This window comes from Magnolia sinica, chromosome 1 (genome assembly GCF_029962835.1).
Source record: "Magnolia sinica isolate HGM2019 chromosome 1, MsV1, whole genome shotgun sequence".
Classification (NCBI taxonomy): domain Eukaryota; kingdom Viridiplantae; phylum Streptophyta; class Magnoliopsida; order Magnoliales; family Magnoliaceae; genus Magnolia; species Magnolia sinica.
The window spans coordinates 108,522,900-108,543,167 of record NC_080573.1 but is presented as its reverse complement, the minus strand read 5'-3'; the positions used below and the strand labels follow the sequence as shown (position 1 = coordinate 108,543,167).

The following is a 20,268-nucleotide window of genomic DNA, read 5'->3' as shown; positions in this document are numbered from 1 at the left end:
TGTTGTTTGCATGACGTAGTTTTGATTGACAAGATGAGGGAGGGAGTAAACACAGAGCTAGATTTATGGAGGGGTGCTTTAGAATCTAAAGCATTTCATATTGACTAAAACAGAGTATATGGAGTGCAATTTTAGTAAAAATAGGAATGGGGATGAGGAAATAGTTAAGATTATTGACCAAGAAGTTTCCCAAAATTACGACTTTTGATAGCTTAGGTCCATAATTCATGAAAGTGGAGCGATGGAGTACAATGTTGCCCATAGAATTCAAGGAGGGTGTAAGAAATGGAGAAGTGCCTATGGAGTTTTATGTGATCATCATATACCACTCAAAGTGAATTGGAAATTTTATAAGATAGCCATAAGACCAACCAGCTTTAAGAGCTAAAATGTTGGGCGGTTGAGGAACAACATGTTAATAGGACAAGTATTCCTAAAACGAGTATGTTGAGATGGATGGGTGGCAAGACAAGACATGATAGAATTAGAAATGAATAAATTTGAGGGAACTTTGCATAACATCAATAGGTAATAAGATAAGGGAAAGTAGACTTAGATGGTTTGGTCATGTCCAACAGAGACCAAGAACTATGCTTGTTAGGAGTGAGTTGGCACAAGTTGGACACTCTAAAAGGACAAAGCAGGCCCCAAACAACGTCGGTGGAGGTAGTAAGAAAAGACTTAATGACCTTTGGTCTAACTGAAGTTATGTCTCTTGATAGAAAGGAATGGCAGAAAAGGATTCATGTAGCCAACCCCAATTAATTGGGATAAGGCTTAGATGATGATGAATTGCATGAAACCGGAGCAAGATCTGACCAGCTTCGAGTGCAAGCAAGGAAGCAGAGATTCTCAAAAGAAAAGAAATTTGGTGGAAGCATCTAAAAATTGTTTTATATATATATATATGTATGTATTATAGTATTAAAGAGTTCAAATATGTTTCTGTATCAACTAAAATATAGAAATAAAACAACTGTATTTTATACATCTTGGAATATCTTCATTTAGGAACAAGTATTCTGTTACATGTGGTTTGTCCATTCATCCCAAGGTAGCAGACAAACAACGGATATGACTCTGCATGATGGTTTTTTTTATCAGTTTTCAGAGGGAAAAGGCCATCGGCGGTATTGAGTCTAAAATAGCAAGCTCTACATGTCTCAAAATGTTACACTCTCCATAAAACTCCCACATATCACTCTCACTAGAAGGGATTGTTGTGTTGTCGTACTGATCACCCTTAGGGTAGGTGGATATGGGAGCATCAAGTCTTCTCAACATGTCCTTCCCAATATTCTTCCTTACTTTTCTTATTTCTGCAAAGAAAGAGAAATTTCTGATTGGACTGTGTCTGCAAGAACTGCAAGCAGGCTTGCCAAATTTTCATGAACAAGGTGTCTACATGAATTGGTATATAAGATTCAATGATATGCATTCAAATTACAATAATGCAAAGAGCAACTTTTTTTAACTACGAATAAACTATAAACTTACACTATCTACATCCAGACAAGCCAAAATTTGCTCAATGGTCATGGTCATGGCAGTGGTTGTTAAGGAAGGAGCAAGAGAATGGTATGGAGAAGGGCGGAATTCGATCATAGGATCTGTGCCTTCAGTAGAAGACCCTTGCTGCTAAGTTCTATTTCTATTCCTTCAGCATCATATATTCCCCTTTCTAATTCCAGCCCAAACATGGAATGTCAAAGATAGAACGGTCAGCCAATTGATGGACATTTTACAATTTTGTCCAGAACTAGTTGGATCTTTACACACTTCCAGCTTTTATTTGAGCCAATGTCCATACAATCCATTCCTTGACGACTTTGTTTAAAACTAGTAATAAATTATGCAGCTACAAGATAGTCAGTGTAACACCCGGCCTAACCAGAACAATGTCCTGAGGCGCCCACGTATGAATTGCCTCAGGACCGCACAATTCGATCGCTCGTGTGAGGCTTATCACCAACAAATTAACCCGGGTTACGCCTCTAATGCGATCGAATCTGATTGTGTTTAGGCCAAACGCGGGCCATAGAGCCGATCTGCCTGTCTGTATTTGGCGACTATCTGTACGGGCCATGCAACGCCCCAGGAAGGGTAGAAAATATCTAAAACTTTGGGAGGCCATGGGCCTCACTAGGCTTGTGGTCCATCACAAACTACGGACTCAGGCGATGCCAGGAAATGGACAATTCGCGCCGTCCAGTCAGCACTTGCCAAGTGCGAATCGCCCTAGCCTTGGCCTAAAGTTTGAATTTTAAATCAAATGGCCCTCTGCTTCGAACAGTAAATTGGGGCATATCAGCCATAGGATTTCTTCCAAATTTACACCGAAGGCTAAAAATATTCCCCTGCATGCGTCCACAAAATATGAACCCTGATCGAGGAATGGTGACCGTTGATCGCAATTCGGACCCTTACAATAAAACCCCGCGTCCATTTGCCATCAAACTTTGCACAGCCCTTCATGGGGCACATATCCCATAAATTAAATGGGTCAGGAGGCCATCAGGGCAACCCCAACAGCCATAAAGTGGGTCCCACAAGACCTTTTGAAGGAATTAATAAAACCCAAGGCGAGCCAAAAACCAAGGTATAAAACCCTTTAACTCTCTTTCTCACTCACTCCCACGGCAAAATCCCAGCGGGGAGAGAGAGAGAGAGAGAGAGAGAGAGAGAGTAGGAGGGGCCCAAGGGAGCTAAAACCTTAAGGAATCTCCTTCCCTTTTCCACAAACCACTCGTTTGGGACCACGCCTCCACCGCCATAGAAGCGATTTGTCGCTGATTGAGAGGTAATCACCCAAAATTTCCCCCAAATTTTAGTAAGTTAGGCCCATGCATGTGTCCTAACATTCGAATTCAATTGACTCAGGACCCCGGCGCATCAACTCACGAATTCGGCACCCTTAGGACGGCTTCGCAAGCCCTCATCGACCCCTAGGTGCAGACCATTATCTTTAGGTGGCCAATTATCAATCCTATGATGAAGTTAATGATTGTGGTTGCTGAAATTGCTGCGCATGTGTGATCTGTAGGAATTTCATTAATGAATTATCCTTGTAATTTGCCTAAACATGCATAGGGAAGTCAATGCTCAATTCCAAGTTAAACAGACTAGGCCAAATTAAGCATTGCCCTCCTCCCTTAATTTTCCTTCTTATCATGAATGATTGAACTTGGAAATTGTGTTGCATGTTTGTCTATGAATCAGATTTTACTCGAATGTTCCCTGTTTGTTGCATGCATGACTGAATTTCCTGCAAATAAGAGTAACAAGTGATCCTTTCTTTATTATTAGGAAATCTAACCCTATCTGCATACATATCTAGTTACTGTCATTAGGAGTAGTTTGCATTCTCTATTTGAATACCTTGCAATCTATGCCATGATTAAATGCATGCTTTAAATTCTTCTCTAACTGAGAATAGTCCTTAATTGTCTCTAAACGTTAAGAAATATAGCCCATTCTCTGGGTTGGCCAGTGAGCTACAGGACCGTGTGGGCAGCCCCGCCAGTTGGGCCGTCCCGTGGCCAAACTGACCAATTTGGGGCGATCACGAATGGACGACGGTAGTGGGACTACGTGGGATGCCTGCACCCGATGTCGTGCGTTCTATGCTCGCCTGAATTTGGACGGATTGGTCCATTAACTGACCAACCATGTTCGTTAACCATGTTTGATCACGCTTGCTTGGAACCTAAATCACCCCACGCCCATGAACGCCCACTGACAACAGTTAGGAAATGATCCACAAGTCTCGTGAACCGGGCATGGTGGAATGGGATACTATGCCCAAGCTATCGGCCTACGCTGGGGTGACGAGCCTCCCCGTAGTAACCGCGAGTAAACCCACCTTCCTAGCACTCCTCGTGTGCATTCATTTTGAGTGAGGAACCCGATGGGATCAAGGATTGTGGGGCCTAGGCCTCGCAAATAGATAAGGACATTGACTTCGTCAGGGTGTTCCAGTTTTCCCAAATTTGTTGGATGAATGAACATAACTAAACACTCGACTAACACGTTCATGATCGCATCGCACTAGGTAGGTTGGTGACTCGGTAGTTGAGGTTGCTATGAGGGAGTGTTTGTCATACGCGAACGTTAGACGAAGTCGCTCGAGGGAGTGTTGTTGGTGAGAGCATGCATTATTCCATAATACATGCATATGCACTAACAAGAGTAGTTAGGAATTGGTGTTTGTATACCTTTCATTAATTTCGCCTTCAGAATTGATATTTTGTGTAACTCATTACTAATGGCACCCACTAAGTTGATTACTCACTCCCACTCTAAGACAGTGTTTTAAAACACCAACCAGACCCTTCTTTAGATGCAGGTGTCCCGGAGCTCAACGCGTTGGATAGGGCGAGCATAGATGAGGAAGAGGAGCTTTCATATTTCCAGCTATCAGGCAGATCTCCATAGATCGCTTAGATTTAGTGATGGGCCGTTGGACGAGGGGATAATTGTATACCATTTTTTGGATAATTGTGTATTTTGCCAGGCATCACCTCGTGCGTCCCGTATGATATTTCCTTGTTGGATCTGCACTTACTTAATCATGTTTTATTTCAGTAGTTTAGTTGTGGTTTGTGTTTTATGATCCATTTGATCCCTCTATTGTTCATTCCGTTTGATTTATACCCGAAATTACTAACTTCTAAGATAAGTGACACCCAGGAACTTGGGAGACGAGTATTGCTCGACCCGCCCAAATTTCAGGGCGTTACAGTCAGACTTCCATTTTTCTAACAAAGGTCAAAGACTGACGAGGTCCAAGAAATGTAAGAAACAGGTTTCCCATAATTCAAAATTAATGAAAAAAATTTGCATTTTGCACCCACTAGAAATTCTGGGTTTTACCATAGAGGACAACCCCCCATTTCACTTCTAATGGCTCTACTTGACTTTGCATGAATAGGACCAAGTTCAGGGAAAGCAGGCCACACTTGTCATTTGAAACATTTGCTGAGGTCGGAAGGACCATTTTTTTTATTTTTAATGAGCAGCTTTAGAGTGAGTGTGATTCCCTCAGGGTGAGTTTGGATGCTCAACTGAATTGAATTGCAATGATTTAATTCTACAAATAGCAAATGACCAAAGAAGGGCATGCCCCACTAGAATCATAATGAGGGGCTGGCCCCCATTTTATTGTTTCATGTTCAATTAAAAAGCACTGAATTGTACCTAGGCCTAGTAGAGAAAGATTTGATGATGATAATGTGAGGAAGAGAGGAAAATATTGAGAGAGAAGAAGAAGGAGGAGGAGAGTTTGGGAGAGATGTTGTGCTAGGCTTACTTGCCCTAACACATAATATTTTATTATAATAAAGCATATAGTACACCACAGGAGAAAAGGGAAGTGTGCACATGCAATTACACTAACCACCAAACCACATACACAATACATAACATTCTATACTCCCCCTCAAGTTGGAGCATAGATGTTGATCATGCCCAACTTATCACGAATACGATGAAGAGCATCTCGACTCAAGGACTTTGTAAGAATATCAGCAAGTTGATCCCCAGATCAAACAAAAGGAGTGACGATTTCCTTAGAAGAAACTTTCTCCCAAATAAAGTGACAGTCGACCTCAATAAGTTTGGTTCACTCGTGGAAAACTGGGTTACGAGCAATATGGATGACCGCTTGGTCATGGTGAAGAGGAACAGGATTCGAAAGAAGATAGCCAAGTTCTTCAAGAAGGTTGCAAAGCCACATGAGTTCACACGTCACATGAGCCATAGCACGATATTCTGCTTCAGCCGAGGACCGGGCAACAACTGGCTGTTTTTTGCTCTTCCAAGTTATAAGATTGCCACCTAGGAAGGTACAGAAGCCGGATGTAGAGCGGCGATCAAAAGTACTACCTACACAATTAGCATCGGAATATCCAGAAAGATGAAGATGACCATGGAACTGAAAGTGGAGGCCAAGACCCGGGGTTGATTTTAAATACCGAAGTACGCGGTAGACAGCCATGAGATGGGAAGTACAAGAAGCTTACATGAATTGGCTAACAACCTCCACCGCAAATGAGAGCTCTGGGTGAGTAATAATTAGGTAAATAAGCAGACCCACAAGTCATCGATACATCTCGGGATCAGTAAGGAGAGCACCATCATCTGGTCAAAGCTTCTGTGAAGTATTCATGGGAGTGGTAGCAGGCTTGCACCCTGACATGCCGGTCTCCATGAGAAGATCGAGCGCATATTTTCGTTGTGACAAGACCAATCTGGATGATAAGCGAGCAACTTCAATTCCGAGGAAGTAGCGAAGAGGACCAAGATCCTTGATCTCAAACTTGGTCTTTAAAAAATCTTTGACCTCCTTCATTCCAGCAGAATCATTACCGGGCAGAACAATATCACCACATAGACAATGAGAACCATGATGCCTGTTGATCGTCGACATATAAAGAGAAAATGATCGGCATGAATACGAACAAAGCCAAACTCTAAGAGAGCCTGACTAAATTTTTCGAACCATGCACGTGGGGATTGTTTGAGTCCATAAAGAGCCTTCTTCAACCGGCAAACAAGTGCAGAGTCGTGAGAAGCAACAAAGCCAAGAGGTTGATGCATGTAAACTTCCTCTGCAAAATCCCCATTGAGAAATGCATTCTTAACATCAAGCTGAAACAAGGGCCATGATAAATTAACGGCCAAAGAGAGCACAACGCGAATCGAATTAAGCTTAGCCACCGGAGAGAATGTCTCGAAGTAATCTACACCATGAGTCTGTGTGTAACCCTTAGCAATAAGACGGGCTTTATAGCGATCAATTGAGTCGTCTGGAAGAAACTTGATCGTATAAACCCATCGACAGCCAACAAGTTTATGGCCTAAAGGAAGTGGCAAAGGTCCCAAGTATGATTCTTCTCAAGAGCAAACATTTCTTCTATCATTGCCTTCGTCCAATCAGGACTCTGAAGAGCATGTGAGAGAGATCTAAGAATAGTCTGTGATGAAAGGGAAGCTGCAAACGACTGAAAAGACGGTGAAAGATGATCATATGAAATGAAATTACTAATGGGGTGTTGAGTACAAGATCGTGATCCTTTGCGCAAAGCAATAGGAAGATCTAAACTCAAGGTAGGAGAGTCACCTGAGCCAACATCCAAAGTGAGTGGAAAGGTGGATGGCTGAGCATGTGAAGATTTATCTCGACGATGATACACCTGCAGAGGCTTAAGTTCACCCATATCACCAACAGGATGCTGAATAGAGGAGAGGAGTTTTCCCATGATCACTAGTAGAAACAGGATAAGAGTCATACTCCCCCTGACTCGCAAGAGGATCACAAAGGGATCGGCCGGGAGCGGAGAAAAAAGAAATATCCTCAAAGAAAGTTACATCGGCAGAGACATATTTCTTGCGAGTCAATGGGTCAAAGCATTTATACCCTTTCTGACTCCGAGGATACCCTAGAAAGACACATTTAATTGCCCTAGGGCTAAGTTTATCATTACTCCCATCCAAAATTTGAACAAAGCATGTACAACCAAAAACTTTAGGTGGTAGAGGAAATGGATTATCATGAGGATACAATATAGTAAATGAAGATTTGTAAGACAGGATATGTGAGGGTATACGATTAATAAGAAAAGTAGCAGTGAGGAGAGCATTACCCCAAAAATGTTTAGGTAGATGCATACTAAGCAGAAGGGTGCGAGCAACGTCAAAAAGATGATGATTCTTTCGTTCAGCAATACCATTTTGTTGAGGTATGCAAGCACATGACGTCCGAGACAAGATACCATGTTCCTGCAAGAAGGATAGAAAGGCAGTAGACATATATTCCCCCCATTATTAGAATGGAGGGATTTGATAAAACAATGAAATTGAGTGCACACTTCATGATAAAACACTTTAAACGCATCAAACACTTCATGTTTAGATTTCAAAAGATAAATCCAAGTCATGTGTGAATAATCATCAATAAAGGTAACAAAATATTTAAATTCAAAAGTCGAGGTAACCGGAGCTAGTCCCCAGAAGAGCTAGGAGGAAACGTAACACGATGATGTTTAGACAATTCACAAATATCACAGCATAATAGTTTAGTGACAGATAAGGAGAGAAACAAAAGTCTCAATCTAGCTATGGATGGGTGGCCTAAGCGGCAATGCTACCGAGTCATGAACTCTCGATCTAGAGAAAGGGAACTAGAAGCGGCAACAGGTGTATCATCGAGAAGATAAACGCCTCCTCGCTCATGTCCCCCACCAATCACTCTCTTCGTCTGTAGGTCCTGAAACAAACAATAAAAAAGGAAGAAGGTAATGGAACAATTGAGTGATTTAGTAAGAGAGCTAACAAACAATAAGTTTAATGGAGAACAAGGCACATGCAAGACTGAGGACAAAGACAAGGAAGAAGAGAGAGGGATGGAACCAATTCCAGAGATGGGAGATTGGGTTCCATCTGCAACTGTGGCATACTGAGTGGGAGAAGGAGAATAAGAAGAAAAGAATTGAAACTTACCAGTCATATGGGAGGAAGCTCCAAAGTCGATGACCCAGGAGGTAGGAGAGGATGACGCAATAACGGCAGTACCTGACTGAGCCGAAGCTGCGTGAGAAGGCTCAGGAATATCATGAATGTGAAGCCGCATAAGGGCATCATATGCAGCCGGAGAATGATAAGACTCCCCTGAAGTAGACTGCTCAGTTGTCGAGGTGGAAGACTGTCTCAGAAGCAATAGTAGATGCAACAGAAGCAGCGGCATACGTATGACGACCATGTATCTGCCAGCAATAATCAACAGTGTGATTAGTTCCACCGTAATGTGAACAAATGCGGGAACCATCACGTCCTCGTCCACATCCACCACGACTACGAAGACTACGCCCGCCACGACTACGATCTCCCTCGCGGCCTCTACCACGACCACCAAAACCAGAAATGCTCCCTGAACTCAAGGATGGTACCCGAAAATCAAGAGAGGACTGATCGCCAGCAAGATGTGCCGAACGCTCGGGTGGCACAAATGAATGAGAAGAAAGAGTAGAGACAGTAGCACGCTAACACATGGCATAGACTGTCGTCGATGGGGGAAGATCCTACATAACAACCTGATCTCGAACATAAAGATAATCAGAACTCAACCCAGCTAGGAACTGCATAATACGAGTATCATCCCTCTGCTTATGAGCATGTTCATGATCCTCTTTACATTTGGAAGGAAGAGGTTGATACATATCCAACTCATCCCATATACCACGAAGCGTCGAATAATAATCTTTTAAGGATCTTGAGTTTTGTTGGAACCGACCAATTTCTTGAATAAGCTGGAATACCCGTGAAAAATTCCGAGATTCCGAGAACATATCATGAAGCATATCCCAAATGCCTTTAGCCGAGGATAAAAACATCACGGAGTGGCTAATCGAGGAATCCATACTATTCAACAACCATGTAATAACTTGATAATTCTCTTTTGTCCAAGACTTGTAAATAACATCTGTAAAGCTTGGGGGATCACCCAAAATATACGACAACTTGTCATGGGCTCCTGAAAATACTTTTACAGATTGTGCCCATTCAAGATAGTTGTCACCATTCAACTCGGTGGAGGTAATCTACAAGGGGTTGGATTCAAGAGAACCTATGCCAAGAGATGAGGGCCCTTTGTCAGCCATAGGAGAATCCAAGAGAGATAAATCTATGCCAAGAGAGCCCCTACGCCAAGTAAGATTGATTCAAACAACTCTATCTCACTCAATCCTTCAAGATAATAAGAGATAAACCTCAAACAAATATCAATCATCCAAAAATACCATGAAACGCAGTTAAAAAAAGCCCTAACCGAGTGAAAACGACCCAAACGCACGTCCGTTTGAGGTTAAAAACCTCTCAAACAGTGATCTTAAGTAAAAAAATCCACCATGGGTAGCTTCGGAGGAAGATTTCGGTCCATCTTGAGCAAAGAAACCAAAGAAAAGCTTACCGATTTGAGGTAGATCGAAGAAAAACGGAATATAAAGCCAATTTTCAAATTTCTCTATTTCGCCCAAAATATCATGAAAGGAGATCTAATAAATTCTGAAAAAATCATGACAAATCTTCTAAAATCAAGATCTATCAAACTCCTAAACTTTTAGCTTAAATGGAGTCCATGTGTCCGTACAATGCTAACGTCAGCCATACGGCTGCTGACATCAGCAAGGTGACGTGTCGCCTCTCAATTTGTTGGATGCGGAATGCCTGGATCTATGCTCTGATACCAAGTAGAGAAAGATTTGATGATGATAATGTGAAGAAGAGAGGAAAATATTGAGAGAGAAGAAGAAGAATGAGAGTTTGGTAGAGATGTTGTGCTAAGCTTACTTGCCCTAATACATAATATTTTATTATAATAAAGCATATAGTACACCGCAGGAGAAAAGGGAAGTGTGCACATGCACTTACACTAACCACCGAACCACATACACAGTACATAGCATTCTATAGGCCTTTGATCATCATTACGGATTATAATGGTGCCATCTATTTCCTCTATAATGAATTGAATGACTTGCAATTCAGTGCAATTGAGCATCCAAATGCACCCATAATATGTTTGGGCAGCTCAATAAGCCTTCTAATCACCCAAAAAATATAACTCATAAAATCCAAAGGCTGAGCATGCTCTGTGTTCAGTCTCAAATGGTGTTCATTCCAGTTCACACATCAACTGGGAAGCAGTCCACACATCAACTGGTAAGCAAGCATTAGAACCAGAAAACTCACTAACTTCAATGTCCATCCTTTTTCTTACAGACCATAGTTCCGGATGTTGCTAGCAGTCATCAAAATCACCATTCTGAAGATCAGTCCACCCTAAGACCAAGCTTGGCTTTAACATCATAAATACATCAACTTAACACCCAGATCCATAGCTCAACTGGCAGACGGAGTGGAGATACCTCGTTTCAACACTTGAGGTCTTGGTATCGATCCCTAGTGGGGGTGGCTAACATGGAGTGTGTGTACTAACAAGCTAACCCAAAAAAAAAAATACATCAACTTCCCAATTGTAAAATGATTGTTTTTTTGTTCTTAAGAACTATATAATACATGACCAATCTCGCACTTCCTACACAGGTTAAATACTGACAACTAGAACAAATGGTAAGCTAAGCCAGACCATTGATCCGTTGCAGCCCACCTTCGATGCACCATGCCCCAAAAAGCTCCTCAATATGAAAACATTAACCTTTAGATTTTTGGCCAACATGAAGACAGTTAGGAGGAGAAATACAACTCAATTCCACATTCAATTGAAAAAGTCCCAAGATGGGTCATCTAGGACTTCCCAATCCGGGAGATCTTATCAGAACCAAATACTCACGCATACCATCCAAAGCCGTTGGATGCACATCAAATGATTCATCTTTTTCCTCAGTACGCCTCAACTCCTTTTTTCACATATTAACTCCCTATCCTCAAAAATAGGCATCATTGTGATTACAACCGATCTAACAATCAAATCAGATGGCTCAAAAGATTTCATGTGGCAACATCATCTCAATGAAAATCTTTACAGCTGATAAAATAATAAATTTGGTCGTTAAGACATTAAAAAATGGCCATTAAAATGAAAAATGGCCAACCAACAGCCAAAACGGCCGACAATGCCTATAATGGCCGATTTTCGGCCAACCATGGTGATGCAAAACACATGCATGTTGCAAAATAGTGAAGTGAGATCAAGCAGCAAATTAAATTAAATAATCAAAATCACAAATCACGCCAAAATCATCAAATATCTCAAGAATCCAACATGAAACTATGAATAGTCTAGGCCACAATTAACAATATGCATGATCATTGAATACTAGAAATTATGATCTAATGGATGTGAGAACACCTAAATATCATAGAAATAAGCCTATTTCAAAAGTGAGGAACTATTACTACTTAAGGTTTGCTCAATTAGAATGTAGGCTAACGTAGGGTTTGAGGAATTTGGGGAAAATGAGAAATTGGGATTTAGACGACTTAATTGGTTAAGGGATTTTGGGGTTTTGGGTAAATTAGGGATTTGAGTGGGTGGAGGTTTGGAGTTTTAGGTTAATTAGGAAAATTGGGATTCTAGGGTTTGGGGGATTTGAGGAACATTGAAAAAGTAGGGAATCTAGGTTTAGGGTTAGCGTTATGGTTAAGGAATGGAGGGTTATTGGTGTGAGAACAAGAGTGAATCAAGGGGGAAGGAGGGAAAACATATGGCCAGCCTTGAGGCTTCACACGTGTGGCTGTACGGTCACACATGTAGGTCTTGGGGCTAGGGTTTGGGTTCCCAACTGTGGGGTTTTAGGGGGGAAGGTCAAGGGGGAAGAATGGAGAAAGATTTTAATGGGTTTTGGAAGTTTGGAAAGGAGGGAAGGTGAGAACTCGAAGAAATACTTTGATGGAGAATATGAACTATGGATGATAGATGGAAGCGTTGCACTCCTGTTGTTGAAGAAGGGCTTCGCACCGATCCTCGTTTCAAATCGCTTGGAAAGTACCTTCACATCGCATGAAGATTGGAGAGAAAAATCAAGAATTTTTTAAGAATAATAACACCATGGAGAGGTCACATGCCCCCCTTTCTTTTATAGTCTCAAGAAGTTTCACATTTTACAAAAATATCCCTATGAATTATATTTTTTTACTAAATCACCCCTAATCTAAGAAAAAATGTAATACAACGATCATAAATGGTCCATAACATAAATCAAACTATCAAATATATCCTAAAGGAATCCTATGCCATCAAATGGCGTATATGTCATCCATTAGGCCCCACAAGTGGTCACGATCAGGATCCAACGGTGATTATGGTCCCCGATCACGATCCAATAGTCAAAATAATATGTCAATGAAGATCAATGGCCTGATGCTCCTCAAAACAAAACGCTCATGATGATCCAGGCCCAGTGGGCCCCATGTACGGGTCATCCAACCATAAAGACACCTGTGCTCTCCTCCTTGCATACACTCAGATGGATGGCGCGCAAATGTCCTCATCACATGGTAGAAATGGCCGGAGTAACGACAAAATTGGCTGAAATAACGATAGAAACAGCCAAAAATAACAACGAAAATTATCGTAGGCCGACAAGGCCAAAGGAAGGAGGGTCATACAGAATTAGATAAAGACCAAGTAAAAGATGGTTGTAGTCATAAGACATGTGTCACACAACCAAAGCGCATGGCGAAATATGAGAGGTCATGACTGTTTAGTGGCCTAATCACTCTAGTAACCACCCACAATAAATAAATAAATAAAAAGTAGCAGAATGGTTATGTAAATACATCATCTCATCTTAATGGCCAATTTCCGCCATTGACGACCAATAGCCGACATTGGCCAATGGCAAAAACGACCAAAATAATGACAGAAACGGTGGTTTTAATGGCAGAAATGGCCATTTCGACAATAACTGCCACTTACACATTGCAAAGAATAATAGACCACGGTTGCTTAGTGGCTTAGATGGTTGCTTACACAAAAAAGGTTGTGAAACAATTACATAACTCTCTAATAACCACTCACAAAAAAGGTGGCAAAGCGATTACATTACTAACTTTCCAACAACTACTCAAAATTCTATAAATAAGAGAATGATTAAAGTTCTCAAGGCCCTCGCCAACAAAACAAACCCAACGCAACGTTGTTTATCCTTTCATCTCCCATGGATGTCTATCTTTTAATTTATAGTTTAACTCCCCATCACTCATCAACGTGCATCCTAGTTTTTATCTTTATTTTATCTCTCCACCCTTCATCTACGATTACACCGTTAGATCACAAGGAAGATCGTGCTCAATTTCGAACAGAATGCTACGAGGCTTTTCTGCTACATGTTAAGCGATAGTCATCTCCATCAACCGTCTCTCCTACGAAGCTTGGGCTCCACTGAGTGACAAACAAACAACCAACCTCACCGACTCTCTCGCCTACGACGCTCAGTTCGCGCCGAGTGACGAACAAATTACCGAAGATTCGCCCTCCACTGACCGTCTCAACTACGAAGCTTGGATCGCTTTGAGCAACAAACAGACAACCTTCCTATACTCGATGACTGTCTCGCTGACAAAGCTTGGTCTCGACCAAGCAACGAACAAATTATCATTACCTACTCCAGGTGATTTTAAGTATGATTATTGTGAATCATCAATAAAGTTACTTTCAACTTTCAGCAAATTATCTCTTCTTTCTTTATTATTTCATTGTTGAACTACAGATGCAATCACAAAAGTTTTGAAGTCCTTTCAACCGAAAGACAAAAAAAAAATCATTAGAATGACAAACCATTCCCTTTGCAAATCGCCTAATTTCATTCAACAAGTGGCTGAATAGACAGCCAATCCACAAGGTCTTTGATCTCTCGGTCAATCTCAACACTTGGGGTTAAAGGCATTTAGTTCGAATTGAGCCGCGGCCGGCTCTAGCATGCTCGTGCACGACCAAATTCGAGTTAAACATCATTTAAAATAAATTAAAAAAATTTTAAAAAAAAAAAAAAAAAAACCTTTTTGCTAGAGTAAAATGGTGGTTGGTTTGAATTCGGTCTTGTGTAGTGTGCCAGAGCCTGATGCGACTTGATCTGAATTGAACACCTTTGACCCCAAGCCCCAAAATAGACCTAGAGACCGAAAGGCTCATAGATCAATCGCCTATCAGAGAGATTAGGCGATTTGCAAAGGGGAGGGTTCATCCTTTTAATGAGTTCTTCCTACCCTTTAGCCAAAAGGGCTTTTTCTACTGAGATAGCATCAATTAATCAGTCAATCACATAGCAAAAGTAAACAAAAGAAGACAAACTTGCATTTATAAATATTTACAAAGATAAACACTTACAGACAAAAGTTAATCCTCTACGATCCAATAGTTCTAGCATAGATGGTAAGGTCCTAAAACTATGATCTTCTTTGATCTACCAATTGTGACATAAATGAAAGGAATTACACTAAACACTAAACTAAAGAGTTGGTCCAACGTGGTATAGTAGACGAATAGGATTATGCTAAGTTAAACTAAGGTCAGTCCGCGTGATAGCATAGACGAATAGATTACACTAAGCTAAACTAAGGTAAGTCAAGCGTGATAGCGTAGACAGACAAGATTAAACGAAACTAAGATAGGCAGTGTTGCGTTGTGGTTTGGTTGTATTAACAAGGGCCTTGAGAACTTCAATCATTCTCATATTTATAGATTTTTTTTGGGTGGTTGCTAAAGAATTAGTTATGTAACCACTTTACCACCTTCTTTGCTATGAGTGGTTATTAGAGAGTTAATTATGTAATTGTTTCATCACCTTATTTGTGTAAGCAACCATTTAGGCCACTAAGTAATCCTAGCCTATTATTCTTCACCACATGTAACTAGTAGTTATTGCCAAAACAGCCGTTTCTGCCGTTAAAACCGTCGTTTCTGCCGTTAAAACGGCCATTTCTACCGTTACTTTGGTCATTTTTGTTGTTGGCCATGGTCGATCATCGACAGTTATCAGCCGTCAAGATGAGGTGAGGTAGTTACATAGCCGTTATGCTACTTCTTTATTGTGGATAGTTATTGGAGCAGTTAGGCCACTAAACAGTTGTAGCCTCTCATATTTCACCACGTGTAGTAGCAGCTATTCATTCTTATCGCTTTGGTTATGTGACACGCCTCACAACCACGGCCATTTTTGACTTAGTCTTAATTTGATTCCCTACTACCTTCCTTCCTCTAGCGTGTCGACCATCGATCGTTGGTTTTTTTTGTCATTATTTCAGTTGTTTCTATCATTACTGTGGTTGTTTTTGCCATCGTCAGCCATTGTGGCTGTTGGTTAGCCATTTTCTGTTTTGATAGCCAATTTCATGTCTTAACAACCAAAATTTATCATTTTAACGGCCATAAAGATTTTCATATAGATGGCGTCTTTTGAACCGTCTGATCTGACCGTGTCAGATCAAGTGTCCGTCTAATCTGACCGTGTCAAATCAGATGTAAACAATGCCCCCCACATCTGTTTGGATTTGAAGGATGTGAATAGATGTTTCTTTTGATAGGAAATTGGGCCAACAACTCCCCACAACCGCTCTACTTGTGGTTCTAGAGCCATGGAGTTTACCAATGGAGGAACCAGAGGCAAAAGAAGTTACCCCTCAAGTTGTTCGGCTCCAAGGTTGAATTGCCCTTAACAATTCCTATTATAAAGGATATCATAGTCAAAATGGCCATTTGGTCAGCCATTTCGGTCGTTTCCCCCCATGCCTTCATGAAGTGGCAAGCTAAAGTCGAGTTGATCAAATTGACCAATTCTCATTTGAGGATTAGTCGGTTGATCATATCCAAGATTCACTGAAAGGTTAATGTCCATAATACATGACCGATTATCAGGTAGTCTCTCTAAGAGAACCTTCATTAATCTACTGAGATTTTCAACCTAAATTATTGCTTGTTCGGCCTGGATCCTCCTTTGCTCAAACATTTGTTGCAGGCTAACTTGCACATTATGTAAGGCCTCTGTAACACTCCCTGTAAGACCTGTCACCCTGTGAGACCAACCATATGCTTCGTTTTCGATGCCAACATATTCCCGACATACCAAACAGGCGAGCTTAGATCATAGACCTATTTCAGTACTGTAATGACCCAAGACATATACCTTTGCGACCGCGCAAGCACTGTGATTAAAATGTTGTGCGGCATGTTCCATTCCAACACCCATATTAGAAGTTGCAATCTGAGGTAGGCCATGCAACACACGCATGGTGCGAGCCCCACTTGCACAAATCTCTAAGTAGTTCAATCACTTCCCATCAATCCATCACCTACCCCCATCACCCTTTTTCCCTTCCAGCACTAAACTCTAAGATTATATTAGTATATATGTGGTGATGATATTTTGTGACTTGGGTACACTTGTGGTTATGCTCCTTTACCAAAAAAAAAAACTTGAAAATCTTTCTTGCAGGATCCCAGTATCGAAACCTGCCGTATGGGAGCTAGAAGCCAAGAATATGATACTACAAAGGTTGTCAACACCGAAATTTAGTGAGCCTAATTCCCGAGTTTAGGGCGTGACACTCCCCAATGAACTGGAGGAAGATCCAGTTTCAAATGGTTCATGTGCTTGAGGTTCGGCCTCTACAGGCATGTTTTATTGCACATGTTGCACTTCTTGCTCGTCCGGGCCTATACTAAGCCGATTAGATCTCCTAGTTATATTGTTATATTATTGAACTAGCTGTTGCACACTTGTCCTACCAGGCGTGGCAAAAACAGTTTTGGCTCGAATTCGGTTGTGTGATATGTTGGGTGTGCCAAAGCCTAATGCGACACGATCCAAATCGAACACCTTTAACCCCAAGCATTGAGATAGACAGAGAGACCAAAAACCTCACGGATCAATCCAGCCACCTGCCAGAGAGATCAGGCAATTTGCAAAAGAGAGGGACTATCCTTCTAATGAGTTTTTTCTGCCTTTCAACCGAAAGGACTTTTTCCACCGTGATAGCAACAGTTAATTAATCAATAACACAGCAAGAGTAACCAAAAGAAAATAAAGTTGCATGGATAAATGTTTACAAAGATAAACACTTATAAACAGAAGTAAATCATCTGCAATCCAGCAGCTGTGGCGTAAATGGCAAGTCCTAAAACTACAATCTTCCTTAATCCAGCGATTGTGGCATAAACGAGGGGAATTACATAAAAACTAAACTAAAGAGTTAGTCTAACGTGGTAGCGTAGACGAACAAGATTATGCTAAGCTAAACTAAGGTCAATCTAGCATGATAGTGTAGACGGATGGGATTGCACTAAGCTAAACTAAAGTCGGTCCAGTGTGGTAGTGTAGACGGACAGGAATTAAACTAAGCTAAGATAAGCAGCATTGCATTGCGGTTTGATTATGTTAGCAAGGGCCTTGAGAATTTCAATCATTCTTCTATTTATAGAAGTTTTTGTGAGGTTGCTAGAGAGTTAATTATGTAACTGCTTTGCCACCTTCTTTATTGTGGGTGGTGATTAGAAAGTTACTTATGTAACCGTTTCCCCACCTTATTTAGTGAGCAATCATTTAGGCCACTAAGTAATTGTAGAATATTACTATTTGCCACATGTAAATAGCAATTACTGTCGAAACGGCCATTTCTGACGTTAAAACAGCCATTTTTGTCACTCAAACAGCCATTTTTAACATTATTTTGGTCGTTTTTGTTGTTGGTCATGATCAGTTGTCGGCCGTTAAGATGACATGAGGTAGTTATGTAACTGTTTTGTCACTTTCTTTATTGTGGATGGTTACTAGACCAGTTAGGACACTAAGCAGTCATGGCCTATTTCGTCACATGTAGTTGTGATTATTTGTTCTTATCGCTTCAATTGTGTGACAGGTGTCCCACAACCATGGCAATCTTTGACTTAGTCTTTATCTGATTTCCTACAATAACCTTCCTTCATCCAGCCGTGTCAGTCGTTAGTAATTTATGTCATCATTTCGGCCGCTTATGTCGTTATTTTAGCTGTTTATGTCATTAGGCCGTTTCTGCCATGGTTGGTCGTCTGTCATTGGCCATTATGAGCATTGTCAGCCATTGTGACCGTTAGTTGGCCATTTTCCATTTTTAATGGCCAATTTTATGTCTTAATGGCCAAATTTGTCATTTTAACAGCCGTAAAGATTTTCATCGAGATAATGTTGCCACGTGGCATCTTCCGAATCATCTGATTTAACCGTGTTAGATCAGGTGTAAACACATTGGGAACCAAAACGACCCTCCAATTCTTGTTACTTGACCCCAAAAAAAAAAAGTGATGAATTCTATGCAATTATCATTTCAATGCATTTCTTAGGGGTCGTTTGGCGACCTGGAAAAGTATGCTGCTGGAAATGGAAACCTCAACTAGGGAAAATTCTTGTATTTGGCAGCCTTGAAAATGTAAGAAATGGATTCAAGTTGTAATCCAATCCCACCAAAATGCAAGTTCTCTAATTCCTGGCCAGAGGCCAACTTGCAAATCCAGCAGAATGAATGTCCTCGCAACAGTCATATTTTTTTCATCTGATTTATAAATAGACCTTCCAAGGGAATGAATTCCCAGTACCCAACAAAATTTCTGGATTCCACAGAACAACGTTCACAGTTGCCAAACATGACCATTGAAATCATTTCGCAGAGAATATGTATCCTGGAAATAAATTCGTTAAAAACTTCTAAATCCCAGGTTGCCAACAAGACCCCTAGGAATCATTTGGCAACCTGGAATTTGCTCTTTTGGAATTCCGGGGCCAATTTTCACTTTTGACGACCTAGAATTTAGCCAGAAATCAGTCTCTGCAGGAATTCAATACCTAATTTTAAGCCATTAATGATTCTTGCTGAAACGGCAGCTTGCAAATTCTTGAGAACTAGATTCCAATTCCAGGTCGCCAAACACAACTGACAGAATGTATTGTCAGGGATTCAATTCCTGGAATTGGATTCTTAAGTAAATTTCAAATTCCAGTTTGCCAAACGACTCAAAAGAAATGGAAATTATCAAAAGCCTGATAAAAGAGGCGGAGCGAAATGAAATCGAGGCGAAGGAAGAAAAACACACCAATGGCCTACCTTGCGGCGATCAATTCCGGACTGGGCCTTCTTATAGAGAAGGAGACGGCGGATCCCAATGTAATTGGGATCGGAATCAGCATTTGATGGCTGGAGGAAGCAGCTGAAGAATTCAGGATCCGTTTCCTTCTTCTCCTTCTTCTCCTTCTCTGCTGCCGCTGCTATCTCCTTCTTTCCCTCCATCTTTTGAAAGGAAATGAGAGAGATTTCTGAGTGAGAATCAGGGTTTCATGGCCTTCTCTATATGAATTCCTTCTTTCCAGCTTCGAAGAATCAGACTCTGTTTTGCAGATAATGGCAGCTTCCCCGTTCTTCTTCTTTCATGACAGTCCTACCTCAGATCGGAAGCAGATGGGCTGGTGTACCACGCATCAGCGATATAGCTGGTGTATTGACGTCAGCAAGTTCTGTGGGTCCCATCAGGAGGTATATGTTATATCCAAACCGTCCATCCATTTGGCGAGCTCGGCATAAGGCTTAAGAAGGAAAATAAGACAGATATAAAGATCAAGTTGACCACACTGCAAAAAAGCAGTGGGGGATTGAACTTCTACCATTGAAACCCTTTCAGGGTCACAGAAGTTTTGGACCAGATCGATATATTTTTTTCCTCTTCATCCATGTCTTTGAGACCTTATGAACAGATTGGATGGAATAAAATCGTTGTGGTAGGCCCTA

At 41.1% G+C, this 20,268-nt stretch overlaps 1 protein-coding gene across 1 annotated transcript in view; it reads right to left on the bottom strand.

The window, feature by feature from the left end:
* Window positions 1–19,957, bottom strand: part of LOC131253478 (uncharacterized) — a 67,070-nt gene extending 47,113 nt beyond the window's left edge. The window contains exon 1 of the mRNA XM_058254486.1: window positions 19,591–19,957. Coding sequence (XP_058110469.1) covers window positions 19,591–19,773 — 183 coding nt within the window. The 5' untranslated portion in view covers window positions 19,774–19,957. The remainder of the gene's footprint in view (window positions 1–19,590) is intronic.
* Window positions 19,958–20,268: the final 311 nt, after the last annotated feature.